Genomic DNA, 21,051 nt, shown 5'->3' with positions numbered 1-21,051 from the left:
TTCTTTTTTTTTTTTTTTTTTTTTAAAGAAAAGAAAAAAAAAAGACATTCTATGGAAATGCACTTAACAATAAATTTGATTTTAACAAATTAGATTATTAATAAAACCATACCAAGGTCAGGTAGGGTAGAATAGTTGGTTCAGATAAAAATGTGACCTACATCTTTTGAACAAATTTCTGAACGTGTAATACAGCTTTTGACCAAATTTCCCCTGAAAACCATTACCGATTTGTTGTGCCTGTGGCATATTCATGGCTTAAATTATGAATGAAGACATGATTTTTATGTCATGGTTATTGTAACATAAGTCATGAAGTCATTGATGGTGATTGGCTGTTTTTCTTTCAATCACACCATTGTGCTTTATTAGCTCTATTAAGCCACCCGTATTAGTGTTATTCAGTTTACTCAGCTGCCATCTGATGCCAAGCCCAAATGCTTTTATGTTTTCTTAAGTGTTTATGAAAATATGAGTACTATGAAAAATAATGACAGATTTTCAGTAAGTTATTGCTGAGTCATTTTTATTTTATAGCGTAATTTTATAACTGAAACTGGATCATTAACCAAGTTGTGATAAAGAATACGAATTAAGATTAGTAATGTGGAAGTATATATTTAACCTCTTTTAAAAATTCTGCATTAATTTCTTGCTCAAATATAAGAAACACATGGAGGTCTCATTAAAGGCTTTAAATTATAGTATAGTTTGGATGTATTTACCGATGATGAACAACAGGTGGTGATGTTTAACAACACATCACTTACACCATGTCTGCTCATTTTGTACATTTTAACCCACTGAGATGTTTGTTACCTCAAATTGTTGGAAGAGAGCCTTTGTTTACATAACCTTGGCAAACTGATAAACAAATTATTATTTTTTTCTGTGTCCCAACATATCTTAGTTATAACTAAAAAGTCTCACTGTTGTTCTAAGATATGCAGACATTATAGCTCATTTAAATATTGTGTAAAGCATTGTGTGTGAATTCAAACCTGCCATCAAGAAATTCCTCTGAGCACAATTCACTGTGTCAAACATATCACATTTACATATTTAGTCATTTAGCAGACGCTTTTATCCAAAGCGATTTACGAATGAGGACAATAGAAACATAATTCAAGCCTAATCAGTGTCTGTGCAAGACCTTAGCCTTGCATAAACTTGAAAGGATTGTAACTGTGGAATGATTATCAATTTTGTTCAATGGTTCGAGGGCATAAAGCAACACAGGATTCTTGCAGGAGTTATTGGGGTCAAAAGATAATAGGTTATTTCATCATAATCAGAGAGCAAGGGGTCATGGGAGAAATTACTTGCTGTTCAGTGTTATCTGGGCTAATTCAGACATCAAATTACAGCCTATCTATCCATCTATCTATCTATCTATCTATCTATCTATCTCTCAGTCTTGATTCTGAGGATGCCGCAAAGGCACATTTGGCTTCATTACTGCAAAATAGTCTAAAACCCTAAGAACTGTGGTAATGACTAATATACTTTTCTGAAATTATATGGAATTCAATCATAAGTATGTTTAGCGTTTCATATAATTACAAATCTTGGATAATTGCATGGTGAATGGCAATTATATGTTCTGCAGTCAGAAGGGTGTATTTACAGAAGACCAACACTCATAGTGATATTTATCTGTACTATTAAGCCCGTCTACATGCTGATGTATTGCAATGGATTGACTTGTATTCTGTATGAGTTAAGGTGATGAGTAAACATGGGCTGCATTTTATACATTTAAAAAAAGAAGATAATTTAAAAAATCATTTCAAATCAGTACCAAAATTGCACATCTATGGAAACAAACGTAAATCTTTGATCCATTTCCAGCTGTCTTTCGCTACTCTTGTTCAGAAACACATAAACAGTGGGTATAAATGTATGCGTAGCCTACATTTGTTTTGAGGAACAACTCGTGAGTGAGATTATAGGCTATAATTACTAGCCTACTTTATCATTTGCGTTTAACGCACGCAAAGCTAAAAACCCTCTTAAACAGTTGAACAGCTCTTTCTACATTCTTTATACCTTGAACTCTAAAAGGCGGAGCATTCCGTTTAAGTTAAATGTATAGATTGCTCAAGCGTTCGATTAGTTTCAAATAAAGTTTAAAGTGCTGTATTTGAAGAGAAGCGCGCGCAGGAAGCTGCTCAGCTGTATTTCTGTTGGCTGAGCGCAGCCCCTGCCCTGATTGCCTTATATCCATGTGTATTGACGTGTTGAGAGCAGATGGAGGCAGAGGGACTGATCTGATCTCTAGTCCTCAGAGGTCATTCTCGCTACAGTTACAGCCACTTGTTGACAAATCGCTGAGAGACCGCGAGCGCGTCGCGAAGCCGTTTTCATAAAGAGCTATTTCTTTGCTTTCACGACACACATCTAGATGTTAAGACGGGAATACAACTACTTCTGACTTTGTTTGGGGAAAAAGGTCACTTTTGAGCAAATTCTTCGCATTTGACGGGAGAAGCATGGTTGACAACACAAGCATAGCAACTAAATCTGCACTGGTAAGCACGCGCTTTTGCTCCTCGGGTAGAAGAGAGAGAGATATCGTTATGCTTAGCTTGTCACTTTATTTTATATAGCCTACTTTAGTTCAATATTTAGTGCACTAGGCAGATGTTTATAGACTAACGCATGTTGTGTTGCGCTACACGCGCTGCCCTTTTGCTAGCAACACAGCATATACAATACACATACATTGTCATGTTTCTATCACTGAATAATTCTAATTCGAGGTCGTTTTTTGTAACATCACATCAGAAATGTGACATTGCGTACTTTTACAACTTTATTGATGCTGACCGTCAGATAGGCTAGTTGATCCTGTTAGTTCATTTCCATAGGAAACCACGATTCTTGCCTAACCCAATGCGAAAATCTTTTATCCTATGAACTGTGCTGCACTGATTTGATCGGTAATACCATTTGAACATTTTAATAAAAGAAAAGAAAAAAACTTAAATAAAACTTGTGGCATTAAACCGAAGTTGTGCCTAAGTTACCTGCACTGATAAGTTCACTTTTTCCTACTAGGCTACTTTAACTTAGGCTACTGATAAGAATAATTGAGTAAAAATAACAAATTAGCTTTGTCAAGTTAAGTGGATGGAAACAATGATTATCAAAGTTATGACAATTATAAGATTTTTTGCAGTGTATCAGTTATACGTTTTTCCAAGTTTAGCCTAAATAGACTGGCTACCTAATTATTCACAACCAGTATGGGAATATACACTTAAGTTTCGACATATAGACTTACTTTTTAAGGAATTTTGACATAGAAACTTCTTTCGACCCATATATTCTGCTAAACTAGCTATAAAATGTAAATGTAATTTTCGTGAGCAATCTGGCGGTGTATTGAGCACCACGAATTGTAATTTGGCGCCACTAGCCTATTTTGCCATAGCCAAGCATTAGTTATCTAAAACAAAAGTTACAGTTTTGTGTTTTATAGTTTTGATATGTAAAAGTAGCTACAATAAAGTCGTACATAATGTTTTATGCTTTATTGTACTGTCTGAATAGAGCAGTTGTTATGGTTACCTCCTCTGAGGAACTTTTCTGTTCGTCACCGCCTTTTTAATGATAGCTAAAAATATGTTCTTACGAACTGTAAATGTAACTTTTATACGTACTAAAAAAAGCAAACTATTTGTATGAAAAATAATATTTGCTGTACACCACCCACGATCCCCCCAAACTATTTTGTTTTTGGGGTTAAGTCTTAATTAAGGGGGTCTGAATCCACGAAATGCCCCGCAATTCTGTTTCCAGCTAAAATTTGTAGTGACATTTGCATTCTGTTGCCCACAGCAAGCCGCTTTCTCGTCGGCGAGCACTCTTCCTTTGCTGGTCAGCTCCTCCGGCGCTCACAGTAACTCGAGCGGCGGCAGCGGGATGAAGCTGGAGGCGGTCATGGAGAACCTGCAGCGACAGCAGGCGGCTCGACTCGCCCTGGAGGAGAAACTCCGCCAAGCCGAGAAGGAAAAAGACATTAGGTCTATGGTGGAGTCGCAAATTCATCAGCAAGCTATCGCTTTCCGCCACTATCAAGCAGCGGTGAGGGGAGCTTTCGCTTCGGGAGCCCCGAACTCGAGCTCCGGCCACCCACACGAGCGCACAGCCGACTCCGACATAGACATCGACGATGAGGATGACGACCCAGACCTGGACCGCGGCATGGACGATGAAGACCGCGACTTGGAGGAAGATGACAGTATGAACGAGGCTGGAGGGGATGAAGATTTGGAAGGACCCCTAGCTCATTACCCACCGCGCCTTGCTGTTTATCCCGGTGCCGGGCAGTCTCCAAAAAGTACCCCGATGCATCTGTCCAGAGTCCAGCCAACCTATCCAGTTCCAAGTCAGGCTGAATCACCGAGTGGTTTGGCACCACAAGCACAATCGCAACACCACGAATGGACTTATGAGGAGCAGTTCAAACAGGTATGTTCATGAGTGAGATCTGTAGATAGATTGTGGTAAACGCACTCTCATAACCGTTGAATGTGCACTCTGGTGAACTCTATGGTGATTACTAATGTGTAAAGTTTGAAAGCATGAAGTGAGACTGTATTCAATCCTGTGTGAAACTACTTAGTTCTCATCATAATCAAAAAAACTGAATTATTCAATGGAAACAACAGGCTTTTAGGCAGTGCTAAAACTTTAATGCTTAATCTTAATGTAAACTATACTGTCCAGACACCTGCATCATGCATTGACATTATATATTAAGTTAGAATATATCAGGTTTAATCGCTGCTTCAGCGTCTTGTTTCATCATTAGCACACAGACATACAGTCTGCACTAAAAAAATCCCACTTGTAACGTTAAGGTTAGTTGCTGCTGTACATTTTATTTAAAATCAAATCTGCAGCCTGCAGTAATCACACTTTTTCAGCCACTTTGAATTTAACTATGTTGCAAAAAAATCGATTAATTGCTTAAAGTATTTAAATTGTCACCATTTCATAATTTAGGTCTAAGACATGCTTTTGTATGCATAGTGCATACAGAACAAATATGTTTTTATTAAAGTCTTTGTTGTGCAAGGGTGCAAAATATTAGTCTGCTTAATTTGTTTTGACTGTTCTATTTAACACTATTTTTGTATGGGTACATTTTATTTATTCAAGGTGATTTGTACACCTGTACACTTGAAATTCAGGGTTATGCGCGTAAGAATGTTTCATAGTTATGCTGCAGCAGTTTTGGTCCACTGTATTCTCAGGGGATAATTTAGACTGAGAGTGAGGCTCTTAAGCAAACACAGATCTATACAGAATGAGCCTGGATGGACTTGTCATTCTTTATTTATGATAGATCATTCAGAGACCTGGCCAAATGAGACATGCACATTAGCGGCTGCATTAGTGTAAGCACTGGGTTAACGTAAGGGGTACAATGCAGTTTGAATAAGGACAGCTGTTTTGATTTAATGTTATGAAATAGAGAAAAACACAAAATGATCCTCAAAATAATCTCATACAACTTCAACATTATTTTAATAGTGTGATGTATATGTTTACATAATATATATATATATATATATATATATATATATATATATATATATATATATATATATATATATAATTTGGTATTCTTAGATTTATAAACTTTTGACAAGAAATACAAATTAGTATGTACTGTAGGCTCCTTTTTTGATCATATAAGAATAACACCAACCACAACGTTTGCTTAAAAAAACCAAGGACAGTGTTACACAACACAATTAATGTTGTTTTGCAGAAGTCAAGGACATGCATTTTGTAATCGCTGTTGAACTATTTGGACAAATCAAGTGAAATGCAGAAACAATGAAAGGATGCCGATGGCATTTGGCAGACTGACTGGAGCCACTATACTACCTGTTTTCAACACTTTAAAAAAAACGAAATGCTAAATGCTATAAATGCCTTCTTAAAATAAGAAAGGCTTTTTAGAGGAATGTAAAAATAGACTGACATTAAACTTATTTGTGACCAAATTCCTGGTGTCTGTATTTGCGAAAGAAATTAAAACACTAAATACAGACTCCTGTTTATATGGAAAGAACTTTATAAGTCAGCTCAAAGTGTTTTCATTATCTTTCATTTATGTTTCTGTACAATATTGCTTAATTAAAACTAAACCCAAAAACCTAAATAACTCTCAATTATGAAAACCAAATTAAAGGACTTATAATATTGTAAATTCATTTCTCATTTAGTCAAGCCTAAGCTGGATGTGTTTAAAATGTCTATTTGCACTGATATTAAAAATGAGTCATTCATCAAAGGAAAAGAGAATAGATAGGAGAGAGCCAGACAGGGCAGGATCGGAAGAGACAAAGTTAAACCGGTTGCCATATGGCCGTTTATTGTCAAAGAAACTGAGGGGAGAGGAAAAAAAGCAAGTAGTTGCGTAGAGTTTTGGCAGGAATGCAGGAAACTAGACCTGGTGGCATTCCAACCTGGCTCCCTCCCAATAACGTTGGGATATCCCTCTCAGGCTGCGTATGGTTCGGCTCAAAGCCAAGCCATTACGAAATAGGAACAAACTGCATACTTCACTACAGTCTAGCCAGACAAACATATTTGTGTGTGTGTGCGTGTGTGTCTGCAAAGAGAATCACATTCTGGACCAATGTTGTTGTACACTTAAATATTTACTTGCGCTTTCACCTTTGTTTATGTAGAGTTTGTTAGATGATTGAAATACCAGAAAGTTTTTTTTTTTTTTTTCATTGCATTGCATTTCAAAAATATTTTTTAGTACTTTCTGTCGCAAAATTATTAAATCAGTATAAGTTATGTTTAATAACATAAGTAATAATTGACTTCATAATTGAGGTTTGGGGTTAGTAAGATTTTTAAAATATTTTTGAGTCTCTCATGTTTACCAAGGTTGCATTTATTTGATCAAAAATACAGTAAAAAAAACAGTAATATTGTAAAATACAGTAATAACAGTAATATTACAATTTAAAATATTAGTTTTCTATTTTAATATAGTTTGAAATATCATTTATTCCTGTGATGGCAAAGCTAAATTTTCATTACTCCAATTGTCATTACTTCAGTCTTCACGTGATCCTTCAGGAATCATTTTAATATGTTGATTTGGTGCTGAAGAAACATTTCTTATTATAATCAATCTTGAAAACAGTTGTGCTGGTTAATATTTTTGTGAAAAAAGTGCATTTAATTTTTTCAGGATTATTTGATTGGATGAGATGAGATGAGATTGTTGTTGTTTTTTTCCCCGTTTTTTTTACAAAAGTCTTTCTTGTCACTTTTGATCAGTTTAATGCATTCTTGCCGAATAAAAGCATTAATTAAAAAAATATTACTGACCCCAAACTTCTGAGTAACAGACACCGATTTAATTAGTTAATATGCTGGATCAGCAGGCCCCATATCTCAACCTATTTAAAGCGCATATCAAATGTTCACTAAAATACAGAGTGTACTTTCTCCCCTCAGCAAATATCATCTTTAGATTGCTCAGTCCGACCTCCACTTTGGTTTCGGGGCATATGTTTGATCCCCCTCTCTGCCATGTTTTGCAAACATAAAAAACTCCCAGAATGGCTTTTTCCCATAACAAGGCTTTTACAGGGCTATAGAGGGGGCTGGGCAGGGCTGAACGGGGTGGAGGAAACCCGGCAATGGTGTTTGGTTTCACTACATAAGCTTGTAGAAAAGGAGGTTTGTCTTTGCTTCTCCAGGCCACTTTAGTAAAATTAGTCTACTAATGTATTGTCTTTTGGCTCAGAGGGTATTAGCACTCTCTAAACTTTGAATTCTGTTTGCTCTAAGCTCAGAAGAGACAGTTTGGGTATTTAATTAGAAATCTGTGTAAATTTAGAATGATCTTTTTGCATTTTTAAAATTTAGTTCTAAAGAGATTAATGAATATCAAGGCAGGCAGTGATGACCTAATTCACAATTAAGCAAAACATCTCTTGGAGAAAATAGGAAATGAGGCAATTGTGAAATCATTGAAAGGAAGACAAAGTTCCCCCCCAGACAGGAAGGCAAAATAGTCTTTGTGGTTAAACAAACGTTGTCTCTGGTCAGGGGTTTAAAGATACGCACCTCTTTGTTTTGCTGGACACTTTTGTGAAAAGGGGGGAAAAAAACTTGGTGGAAGTGAGAGACAGAGGCTATATGCGGCCAAATCAGCCCTAACCCATGAGCCTCTGTGGTTAGTCTTGATATTTTGAAATGGCCTGTCCTAAAGTCTTCTCAAGTAACACACTTCAATTCAAGCTCATTAATACCTTCATAAAAATGCTTGGAGCCCCTTCTTTGAAATCGACACACATACACACACACACACACAGTAACTCTAGTGTCAACACGACATTCCTTGACTTTACAGGCCTACTCCACCCCATACGGTATCCCCTTCTGTTTGATTGCACTGCTTTGCTCATGTGTTTTGGGGTCCTGAGAGCCATTAAGTTCCCCAGCATGCAGTCTCAAGCTAAAACACATGCATGGAGCCAATTCTCCATATGGCTCAGAGGTTGAGATTTTTTTACCCAGCAGCACTATCGTTAGCCTTCTGTGGTATGAGCTAACCCAGGCCTTCCGACAGCTGTGGCAGGTTCATTTTGGACGTGTGCTGTCAGTGGAAATATTTAATAGAATTCCAGTCGTCTCAGTTTTAGATCGCCTTATAAATGAGAGCCTGCTTTAGCTGTGTCCAATTGGTGGCCTGTTATAAATCCATGCTGAACATGTCATCAGCAGGTGATCTGGTAATCCTGCTCCGAACATTAACCATACTGAACATTCAGAACAGACCCACACCTCGAGCTACGTCAATGTCTTACTCGCTGACTGTAATAACAAAAACAGTCAAACGCCTCGCTCATCACACAAACTCTAGATGTACAACTTTTTTTCTATAATTTTAACAAGAGGCTGAAAAATATTAATAAGAAAAAATTATAAAAAAAAGTTTAAATTTGTACTGTAATAGGTTACACTTGTATTGGTATATTATTATAACTCCAACCTAATTATATAGCATTATCATAACTACAACCTTTCTGTTGTAGCTTGCGAGAGTCAAAGGGTAATGAACAGACTCAGCAAATACTATGACAACCCCTCCCGAGCAACACACTTCCAGTGTGTTTATAAGAAGTAACACCTTTTCGAAGCAAGAGTATGCTCTGTTTTGGTTGGTACTGTAATACAAACCATTACCCTGTTAGTAGTCTCTATAGCTTTTCAACACTTTGCCCTTAATCTGAAGAATGAGGTGTGATTTCAAGCAGTTGTAGACCACATGGCATCATTTAGACACACAAATTTAGAGTGTATGTGCCCTGCGTGATTTCCTGTATGCTGGAGTTAAGTGATCAGAAGGCAGCAATGGAATAACTAGTTGAGACTGTAAAATGTGTTTTGTGTACATTTTTATCAGTTCTAGGTCAGGAACATACTGATAAGCACATCTAGCTTCATTAAGAGAAACATTCAGTCACTCTTGTCTATTAGTAGTGAATACTAGTGAATAGGTTGATTTTACAATACACTTTGTGATCATGGTTACCAGGCATAGTCTGTGCAAACATGATGTCCAGGATATAAACAAAAAGTTCTGTTAATTTCAGCTACATATTCTATATACAGTACCTGAGCCAGTAGAAACATCAGATTGTACAGTGACTAACCTTTGACTTGCTTCAATATTATGCAATAATTGTGCTTTTTTCCCTCATATTGAGTGCAGCAGTGTCATATATGATCATTAGTGGTGCATGTCATATTGTTTTAAGGTCATTTACTGCACACTCTGCAAGGTTCATCATACATTTTTCTTGGTACTTGAAGTAAAGCTATTAATTAGGGGTGTCCCCGAATAGTCGACGATTCGATGCTTCGATTCGAGGAGCCTGATTCGACTCCCAATCTCACAGTCGAATAATCGCAGGGTGTTATGATCATGCCATTTTGGCTATATGCGGGTGCCCAGTGTCTGATAAGTTAATAAGTTAATATACAGCCTTATGATAATGCTGTAAATAAGAATCTTAAAAGAAAGAAGCTTTAAATAACTATTTTAACGTGCGTGAATAAATCCAACTCCCCCTATAGATTTAAGTTTCGCTTTCTAATCTGTGACCGACAGAGGAGCATCTTGGCGGCAAGGATTTAAATCTTTAACAAGACTCAAATTGACACAGGCAGAGTGGAAGACTTAGTTTTTTTAGATCAGGTGGGGTGTAAGTGATTTCAAAATGATTCAGTCGGTTTATTTGTATCGTGTATATATTATTTATCTCGTATAAGATGCCTTTGGTTGAGTTACGCTACAGTAAAGCGCTTCATTGTAGTACTATACGGTGATTATCTCTTCAGCGCGCGGTGCGAGCAGGACAACGATGCAGAATATTAATAACTATGACTGGCACTGTCATATACTGTACATAGCATTATAATGAGAACACTATTATAAAGAAACGCTTCATTCTACTGGTCATCTTCAGCGCGCACAGCTCAAAACAGAAATGCAGAACGTTCTAATATAACGTTATAGTGAGAGCACTATTGTAAAAAAAAAAAAGTGAATTCTTAAGGGTTTCGCTGATGTTTAATGTTAACTATCTTTTAATCAAAACATAAAACATTATTTACCCCGTTTGTATCTGCGAGGCGTCCGTTACACATTTCCCCTGTATTTATGATTGTTGAATGTCTGACTTGATTCTTGATAATGTATTTTGCCCCGCCCCCAAACATATGATTCGACTATCTATGCCCTACTATTAATGGGCATAAAGAACAGTTTTACCTTTTGTTCAAGAGTAATTGTCAGTAAAGGAATGCCTAATCTTTTACAGTGTGTTTAGGCAAAGCTGAAACTCAGAAGTAAAAACACTTTTGATCATATTGCATCGTCTTTGCATTTTGTTTTTTGCTGCTACTTAAAGCGTTTTAATTTCTCCTTCTGTCGTTATCAGTAAAACACATATGCAGTGAGTGTTACATGGCAGCAGGCAGCAGCTGAGGTCTCATGTCATCAGTCTTGGCCCATATGGCCTCGCATGTCAGCGTTCATTAAGGTGAAGAGTTGTAATGAAAGATAGGAAGGAATCAAGCATTGAGTGTTTTAGGCTTACGGTCAAAATCAGATACTCTCTTTACAGGATTAACTTGTGCTACACACATCCCCCTTTCTTATAGATTTCCCACACAACACACACTCACACACACTCACTCTCTCACACACACACACACACACACACACACACACATTCTTTGTGTTTCTATGAGTTTATTACTGCTTGTTTGGTTTGGTCAAGTACTTAAGCATGTCCATTCAGCACACAATCGTATAACACTGTGTTCTAACTAGGTGTGATGAACAAGTTTCTAGTGACAAGCAATTTGCCTGACCACACTGAGCACGAAACAGCTGTGTGATGTAATACAATCACATTCAGAAAATCCGTTTTAAAGTTAGGGATGTGCAAAACCGACTAGTTTGTGGTTTGCTTATAAAACTAGTTGACTAACCTCTCTTAAGGAAACGCTGTATAATTTGTCCATCTTCCCATACTTGTAATGAGAAGCAGTTAAAAACCGGCTGCTGTCAACAAAATAAAAGGGTTTTCTTTTGCATTTTTATGCCAGAATAAAAGATTGATGGTTTAGAGTTTGAAAATGAAGAAATCAAGACTAATATTGAATTAACAGTAATGTTTATGTAAAAATTAAGACTAGATAAATATTATTACTCTAAAAAATGCTGGGTTAAATACAACCCAGTGCTGGGTAAAAATATGGACAAACCCAGCGATTGGGTTGTTTTGACCCAGTGGTTAGAAGGTGGGGTTAAACATTTAACCCGACCGTTGGGTCAAAACAACCCAATTGCTGGGTTTGTCCATATTTTACCCAGCATTTTTAGTACGTTTTTAGTATTTTATTGTGATATTGTGCAAAATTGTGCATCTCTACAAACAAGCACAGAAAACCTGCATTTTCATGGGGAACCAGCTTTTTTTTATCAGAAAAATCACAATTTGATTTTTAGGGTTCCGATTCCGATACTAGTATCGGACATTCCACCGATACCACAAAAAATTCTGGCATCAGTATCGGCAAATACTTGAACCCATGTACCGATCCGATACCATTTTCTTAAACAAGACCTATAGTTATGCGCGCTAGCTTTGCTTACCGCCGCAAATCGGAAATCAATTCTTCTTCGCTGCTCAGAATGTAGTAGGCGGAGCTAATGCGCAAACAACAATCTCATTGGCTGGCGCTCACCTTTTATCATCCCTGTTTTGATTTCAGCAAATCAGTTCGAGCAAACTCAGACAATGTGATTAATATTCATGAATCCAGCAGCTCGTTAATCCTTAGTGCGATTTATGTTGTTCTTAGTAGAATTCATAGTATGATTATTATCTTATCAGTATTACTGATAGTTTCCCCCCCCCTCATTTTTTACAGAAACACTGAATGACCAAAAAAGCACCACCACCAGTCTTAAGTTCAGTTATGCTAAAGTTATATCATTAAATAATACTTGATTATCATAATATATTTATAATGCTTGACTGACTGATGTTAAGAGTGTACTTTTAAATATTTAAAAAGATGTACCATTTTCCAAACATTATATATTATATTTTTTTGTTTACTCACCAGACTATCTATCTATCTATCTATCTATCTATCTATCTATCTATCTATCTCACAGTATATTTGTGAAGCACACCATAAAATAATTGTATCAATTCATACAGGGCTAGTAGTACATACAGCTGTATAACCAGATACACACCCAGGTATCGGATCAGTACTCGAATGCGGCCGATAACCTGAGCCTAGATATCAGAATCGGTATCGGGAAGGGAAAAAGGGTATCGGAACATCTCTATCGATTTTCCCCAAATTGTGCAGCCCGCGCACATATCCAAAAAATATATATGTTCTATCACTTGTTGTGGTTTGTGAGGGCAAAGTTTACATGGAAAAGTTTTCTTTTATGCAACTGAACTTTTTTTTTTATTGTTGTCTTTTTGCTTCACAACTGATTAGACAGGAATTACAATTGATAATTGCACACTAGATGTTAAGACAAATCTGTTTATATAGATAAGTCTGGTTGACATATCTTTGGGTTAGTTTTGTCTCTTTGTGTAAAAGCAGGGTTCTGGACTGCGACCATTTTTTGAGAATGTGCGAGTAAAAATTTGATGTGGTTGCACGTGTGCGAGTGCATGGTCTGCGCAGCTCCAAAGCGTCTGCTTCATACAGCGCGTGCTGCCGAGCCACGGCACATTGTAGTAGGAGTCAGATTTCACTGATCACTTGAAGAGAGGCACTTTCAACGCGAGTGCTTCGGGTGTAGAGCCTGGTTTATACTCGCTGCGTCAGCACGAGTGCGAAGGTGTGCGCCACAGCGCAACTGAGGATTTGGTTTTCAAGTTAAAGTAATAGGCCGCTTCTTAAACCAGAGAAGGTGAACATGTTGGTATCCTTGTTGGAAAAACAACAACATGCAAGTCCTGTCAGCGACAGCCAGTTTAGTTTTACTTTTCTTTTTGTTTTCGTTTTGAAAAGCTTGTTATCTTTGCTGTTTACCTCAAGTTACGCTATGGAGGCTTTCCTTCATTTTTTTAAATATTATTATTTATTTGATTCCTCAGTGTTTGCTAAACATTCTGTAATTTATTAGTCGGTATATAATACAGCATGTGATGTGTCTTTTGCCATGCCTCGTCTTATTCGTTTTTGTTAATAAATGTTATGCAAGCTAGTTTGCCATTGTAGCCTACTGTTTTATTGTTGTTGTACTTTTTAATTAAGAATAACAATGAATCCATCTTTTGTTTTAGTCTTAAAAAGTGAAAGGTGTATAGATATAAGCAAAACAGACAATTATCTTTTCTCGTAAAACGTGAAACCATGATTGCGAATTTGAAAGTGAAAGTGAAAGCGCACGAAAAAAGGAATTCCTGTTTACAAAATTTAAATCACAAATAATACTGATGAAAAAGAACGGGTTGAATGTTGAACACTTTCGTTACCATATAACTATAAACTACGATAAAAGTTCATCAGCATGCATTGATTAATCAAATGTTGTAGCAAAAAAAAACAAATTGCGACCAAATTATGTGCTTGTAAAGTGCGACCAGTGGGAAGAATGAGTCTAGAGCCCTGAAAAGTGTAACGCTAGTAGTAACACCCTTTTCCTCAGCAGTTGAATCATTTATAAGATGGAGAGTAATCTCAGCCTGACCCATTCAGTCTGATTCAGAGACACACATGGGGCTAAAGATCACATGTAACATTAGTAAATTAGCTTGTTGCTTAATCCCACAGGAGATTTTTGGATAATGGAGCCCAGAGGGCAGGATTTTTGGGCTGAAAAAAATGGATGTATGAAGTGAATAGAAATGGAGAAGAATATAAAAGCAAAATGGGCGTAGAAAGAAAAAAGAAAGGCCTGTTGCCTGTGAATGCAAATATAAAATGTTTATGTATAATCCAACTCACTTGCTTGTTAGTACAGCATCTGCGACTAAAGCAACTAACACCGGAATGTTTTGTGTTGTGACCTTTGTTTTGTTTAAAACAAATGCCGTCTTTCTTTGCCGGCTTCATTATCATGAGTCAAATGTAGTTCTTTGTACCTCTCAGCCCGTGATTTCAGTTGTGCCCTTGACATGTGTTCAGTCAGGCCAAGGCAGCGGGCCAGGAAGGAAGCTGAAAGATTCGAGTGTTGCTTTCGGTGGCAGTGGCTCTTCGTCTCTGATTCAGGAGGTCAGTAATCACCCCCACCCCCTATTCCTCATTTCTGCTCTCTTTCTGCTTCGTTCAAATTGCACTCACACCCCCTTTTACTGGCCCCAGGCCTCCCTGTAACAACCCCTCCACCCAAACAGTAGTGACAGTCTGGAGAACTTGCGCCTGTCTTGATGATAGCTGTTTTTCTGCCAGATGAAACGATAATGTGCAATCTTTGTTCGAACTCTCGTGAGTCATTTAAAGGGGCAGTTCACTCAAATAAAAAAGTGTTTGTTTGTTTCCATACAGTGAAAGTCAGTGGTGTGCTGTGTGGTTCTGAACCATTTTGGCTTTCATTGTGCGGACAAACAAAACACATTTTTCAAGATATCTTAAGAAATGAAGATGATGATGATGATTTGGGTGAACTATCCCTTTAAATTTCTTAAATCAGCTAAACTGCTTACTAGTGTAGCACTGTATGAAATAACAAAATGAAAAATAATATTCACCTGTCAATGTTTTGTTTAGTCCTTGGGTTAGTTTAGAGCTAGATTTAAAACACGTGCATGAACGCAAACATTTTCTTTAAACTATGTGAAAACATTTAACGTAACCTGATTCATTTATTTGAGTGAAGAAGGAATTCAGCTGCTAAACATCAACAAGCCACTTGTGAGACAAAATAATGTCTGTCCTACCTCCATAATTTGATACTATCAGTCCAATTTAATCAAGCACTGAATTCATGAATAAGTGCTCCTCAACTGACTGGCCAGTGCCCTACATAGTTCATAACCCACATGCAGCATAGAACGCCTGCTTTGTTTTTAATGGCCAGCAATGAATTCAAGGGTCAATTAGAGCCTGAATTCCACAGGCATGTGATACAACATTCCCCACCTTCATGAAAGAAACCTCAATTACAGCGGACGCTTTAATGCAGAAGACAGCTCTGTTTTAAAGCCGTTGATCATTTCACTCAATTAAGAAGAGCAATTTCAGTACTATTGCCATGGATGTCATTGACTTCCAACTGACTTCCACACCTCCATGTTAAAATAAATTGCAGGTCAGTAAAAGAGACCTCTGCTACGGCAGTAGAGAAACAAGGAACAGTTATTAGTTGAAACAGCATCAGACCTCTCTGGATGCCAGGGATTGTTGATTTTACAGATTTTGCCCTGCACCCAATTCCTTTCCTGCTGCTGTAAAGATGATTTATCAGGTCTGAAGGGAACTATGAAATATTTCAAATGAAAACAAGATTGTGTTGCGTTTTTCTCTGAGGATTTGTGTTTTTTCCATCTGGTTCAGTTGTTAAAGAAGTCCGTAACCTAAAATATTTACACTCTAAAATAAAAAGCAACAGCAAACACTCAGGAAAAAAAAAAAAAAACTGTGAAATGTGGTTTGTGAAGAAATGTGAAAAAACAAAGCAGCAGGGAGTATTTTGAAATTTATCTTAAATGTCTGTAGTTGTGATGTTTTTTACGTAATTCCTCCAGCATATCCTCAGAAGCAGGAAGGTTTGATTTCCTCCAGTTTGCCGGTCATAATGAAAGCATTGTTTCACATGCTGTTTAAAAAAGAAAACGTTTGTTTTCATAATAAATTAAACAGAAATAAGTTTAGGCTGTTTATAAGAAATGTTAGTTCTGATTTTTCATATGTTTTGATGAGGTGTAAGAATTCCAATAAATTATATTTTTAGCTGTTTTAGAGATGTACTGGATATTTTAGTGTAATCTATCTTTAAAGAACATATCCTTATCACTGAATGCAGGTTCTCAGGGATTTATTCAATAAATAAGATTCAAAAATATTTATTTCTAAGCAGTGAGATGCATTTATCACCCTATAAATATCATCATAGAAAACATGTCTGTATTTAAGAAATGTCGATATTTTCTGCTGTATGGTATCAAAGAAGTTACTCCAGCAAGAAATCAAGGAACACAAATGGATTCTAAGGAAATAATGATTTTTGCAGCATTTTATGTGAATTATGGTAACAACAGACTGTGTTGATCAAATGCCAACTGTCAGCAGAGCAAAAAGAAAATGGACTCTGACCTTCGGTGCACAATAAAGTAAAGAGCAGAGGCTGCATTTTGTCCACACCATTTGTGGAAGATTTCAATATTGTGTAAGAGTCTTAAGTAGGAGTACCAGGATCCTCTGATAGCGTCTATTGAATGTTTGTATGCCTGTGTTTACCAATCACACTTCTTTTTGTATTTCGCTCCGAACTCAGTTCCATTCATTAGTGGTAAATAATAGCACTTCCACAGAGGAAGGGACAGCTTGAGATGGAGTTCTTCTGTAGATATGGATTTGATATTTTTCTGTGTGAACAAAAAATAACATTTCTGCATAAAAAATGTGTATGTAGAATTAATAATGAAAAAATATTAGGGATGTATTTATTTACTTTTTTTTTTTACAATTTTAGTTCACTCAAATTTATTTAGCGTTTGTTAGCTTACACTTTTTATCTTTGTTTCACAGGTGAGAATTATTTTCTTAAAACAGCTAGGCACTCCAGCTAGTGTCTGGTTTATATATAGGTGAACACAATTGGATTAATAGACCTAAAAGTCATATCCGTGTAATACTCTAGATCCCTTCTTGTCCCTTCCTCCCTCAAAGGGGTACAGGGAAGCAATCAGTAAATTCTGATTGAAGTCCTCACTAAATCAATACAAACCAGATATATCCCCTAATGCCATAGATCCACAGCTGACCTAGAGCATTGTGCATCTTCACTCCGGTTTGCCCGTCCTATCTTTAACCAAATAGCACATTAAATTGGGTGACAGAGCAAGAACTGATCACTTAAATTAGTAAATGTCAACAGTCTGTTTATCCAATGAACAAAAAGAAGTAAAAGATAATGTAAGATGATTTTTCCGTATACAAATAAAAGTGCAGCCATGCATACTTTTTGTGTATTGATGAAGTTGTTGGGGTCGAAATATGTCCAATCATGATTGACCGCACTGTTAAAAAGCAGCCAGTGTTATCAACAGAGGACATTATCCACTTCTCCTAGGATGAGGCCTAATGAAGTTAAATAGAATTTTGACAAGATAATGGATTTGTTTTCCTTCCTTGATTCCATTCTCTCCCCCTCAGCGCTCATGATAAACTGTGTAGAAGAGAACTGAGAGGGAAACGGATTATTCAAGGCTGCTCACAAGGGGGACAAAGATCAATAACGATCCTTTTTGAGAGAAAAGAGAAACATCCAGTGAAGGCCTCTACAATTTGGGTTCGAGTTAGTGCTTAGGTGCAGGAACTAAATTCTTAGCGTCAGAGAAACAGTAAGGCTTGGCACTGGATCTGGCCTCTCCTCAGGGGGGTGATCGCTGACCAATAAAAATTTACAGCACATAGCTGAGAGGAAGTAGCTTGTACAGTGACTGAGCTACACAATTACGTGGTGAGGTACGCTACCGTTCAGTTTGGGGTTGGTAGAATCTTTAAAGCTTTTGGGGGAAAAAAGTCAAATATACAGTAAAACCAATAATATTGTGAAATATGATTACAATTTAAAATAACCTTTCTGTTCTAATAAACTTTAAAATGTAATTTATTATAATGTTAAAGTTGAATTTTCAAAAGCATTACTCCAGTCTTCAGTGTCAGATCCTTCAGAAATCATAATATGCTGATTTGGTGCGCAAGATACATTTCATATTATTATCAATTTTGAAAACTGCTTCATATTTTTGTGGAAACAGTAATACGTTTTTCTATGATTCTTTGATTATTAGCAAGTTCAAAAGAACAACATTTATTTGAAATAGGGATATTTTTAATATTACAAGTCACTGTCATTTTTGAACAATTTTTGATCAGCAGTCAATTTCATTTCTTTCTTTCAAAAAAAAAAAAAAAAAGACAGCAGTGTGTATTTTGTCACATTTTTAATATCAGTAAACTATATTGTTGTACCATGTTTCATTATTAATGTTAGGTCAGAACAGTAACACGCACTCCCAAATCAAGAAAATAATATGTTACTGTCACTTTAAGATGGCTCCCAGAGAAACATGATCCTCTCTAATCAGCATTTGCCTCTGTGAAATCTAACATGGGCTTGCTGACTCTTCGTTTCTGTTTAGCATAAGCAGAATCTGATGACCTTTGACCTATTTGTAGACCTCACCCCCTCTCATCGCCATAAAACTAGGCTTGCTGCGCATAGATTCCTCACTTGGTCATTGATCATTAAGGAGATCAAAGGGTTAGTGAAACGATCAGTCGTGGCACACACTATCCCATGAAGCAATCGGTGGAACAGTCCTCTCATTCTTAAAACCTATACGCTAGTGTGGCATTTGACAATGAAAATATATCCAGTATATAATACTGAACAAGGCAACATGCATTTCTTAGGAAGGTGTGATGTCTGTCGTTGGCGTGTTGTGTGTGTAGATGTGTGTATATATAGTGCTCACCTTTCACCTCTCATCACTCACTGCTCAACTGTGTCTCCATGTAGCTTCAGTGTGTTTCTGACTAGCTCATGTTTGTTCCACCTCTTTGTCGAACGCAGGAGAAATGTGCCGTATTCTTTAGAGCTGACCACGACTCATATTCCCTCTCTTCAATAATTCAGAGCTAGTGTCGTAAAGCTGTTACTTAAAGGCCTCTTCCGTCAGTGTCATTTTGTTGGCTTATACGTTGTGTTCCTGCTGTGTATCATCTGCTTAGACAAATGTTTTATGATCAACAGTAAATTTGACAGGCCAATGCTGTTCAGCAGATCATTTCCAGATGGTCTTTACAAGGAGAAGTGAGCGTGACAAGGATTTTAAAGATATATTTATTCAAGATTATAACTAGTAATTGCATTGCTTGCATTTCAGCTACTGTGTAGTTCTAAAAACTACTACTATTTATACTCTATTGTTCGAAAATTTGAGGCCAGTAGATTTTTCTGAAGGAATTAATACTTTTATTCTGCAAGGATGCATTCAATTAAAAAAAACAAAAAACAATTGTAATATAATTCTTCTTTATATGCAGCCTTAGTGAGCATAAGAGACTTTTTTTTCAAAAACATTAAAAATCTTACTGACCACAAACTTTCGAACTGTAGTGTATAACCAGTCAAACAGAACTTGAAATGATATTAAAAAAGCAATAGTGGCGTATAACAGAACAGCAATGATGGGTGGTAGAAGCATTTTTAAATAAGAGTTATGGTTAATTACACTTCTCTTTTTTTTGCCTAAATAAGCCTGAATAAGATATGCTAAAAAAGTTGTGATAATATTGGTTTTAACACTAAATATTTCAGTTTAGCCTGTGGCACCATGATTCCACTGATATCAGCATATTTACAATAAGAGAAATAGGATGTTTTGGGTGTTCATACCTATTAGATGAACAACACAGATAATATATAACAGTTATACTGGGAAAAAATAAACAAGAATACATTGTGCATAGTGTTTTTATTGCATATTTGACTTCTACATTATTCATAAATGATTGTTACAGTATGTCATTGCTCGTACATTATCTCATAACTTCTAGTAATGTATTTAGCAGACACTTGAATTAAAAGCATCTTGTGATTTTGATCTTGTCAATGTAGCGCTATAAAAATAATAACCAGGTAATGTTTTTATATGTCTATACTTGGCCAGAAAAAATATTTTGGGGGTGAGACCTCTGAATTGAATTGTCTAAATTTAAATGTTCAGGAGGTAATACTTGAGTTATGTTAGAAGGTACAATTTGTGGTGATATCTTCACCATCTGCTTTTGCAATGCTAGTTTGACCCCCTCCTCTGGCAGGAAATGGCATCCCCCACTGATGATGTGGCACTTTGAGTCATAAATTTAATAGCCTGACCCCCTCCTTGTTTCCCCACTCCTGCTCCTCCATCCCTTCATAGTCCCCTTCCTGTCTCTCTTTCTCTCTCAGGACTGACCTTATTCCTTTAATTATTTATCCATCTTACTTGTATGGCAAGAATTTGTTATAAAAGAGCCCAGTGGATGTGTTGGTTTAAGCCCCGCCCCCTCAGCCGTACGCTGTGATGTGACAGTGCAATACACCCTTTGTGATCGTGACAGGTGAAGAGAATTGATGAGATGAAGCCAGCGATTTCCTGCCATTTAAAGACTGGCTCCATATGTCCGTTGATTTATGGCGTGCTTCGTGATCATCTGTTATATAAATTAGGTTATTATAATGAAGTTAAACTATTGCAAAAGCAGGTTAAGTACAGATTTGGAAACTAGATA

General features: G+C 36.7%; 1 protein-coding gene across 2 annotated transcripts in view; it reads left to right on the top strand.

The window, feature by feature from the left end:
• Positions 1–1,659: 1,659 nt before the first annotated feature.
• arid3c (AT rich interactive domain 3C (BRIGHT-like)) overlaps positions 1,660–21,051 on the top strand; it is an 86,363-nt gene continuing 66,971 nt past the window's right edge. The window contains exons 1-3 of one of the 2 annotated variants that reach the window (XM_058776779.1): positions 1,660–2,531; positions 3,844–4,476; positions 14,734–14,820. In XM_058776779.1, coding sequence (XP_058632762.1) covers positions 2,493–2,531; positions 3,844–4,476; positions 14,734–14,820 — 759 coding nt within the window. In that variant the 5' untranslated portion in view covers positions 1,660–2,492. The remainder of the gene's footprint in view (positions 2,532–3,843; positions 4,477–14,733; positions 14,821–21,051) is intronic. The other variant, XM_058776780.1, reaches the window with a different exon arrangement.

This window comes from Onychostoma macrolepis, chromosome 05 (assembly GCF_012432095.1).
Source record: "Onychostoma macrolepis isolate SWU-2019 chromosome 05, ASM1243209v1, whole genome shotgun sequence".
NCBI classification, from domain to species: domain Eukaryota; kingdom Metazoa; phylum Chordata; class Actinopteri; order Cypriniformes; family Cyprinidae; genus Onychostoma; species Onychostoma macrolepis.
The sequence above is the reverse complement of the archived record's forward strand: the minus strand, read 5'-3'. Positions and strand labels throughout refer to the sequence as shown.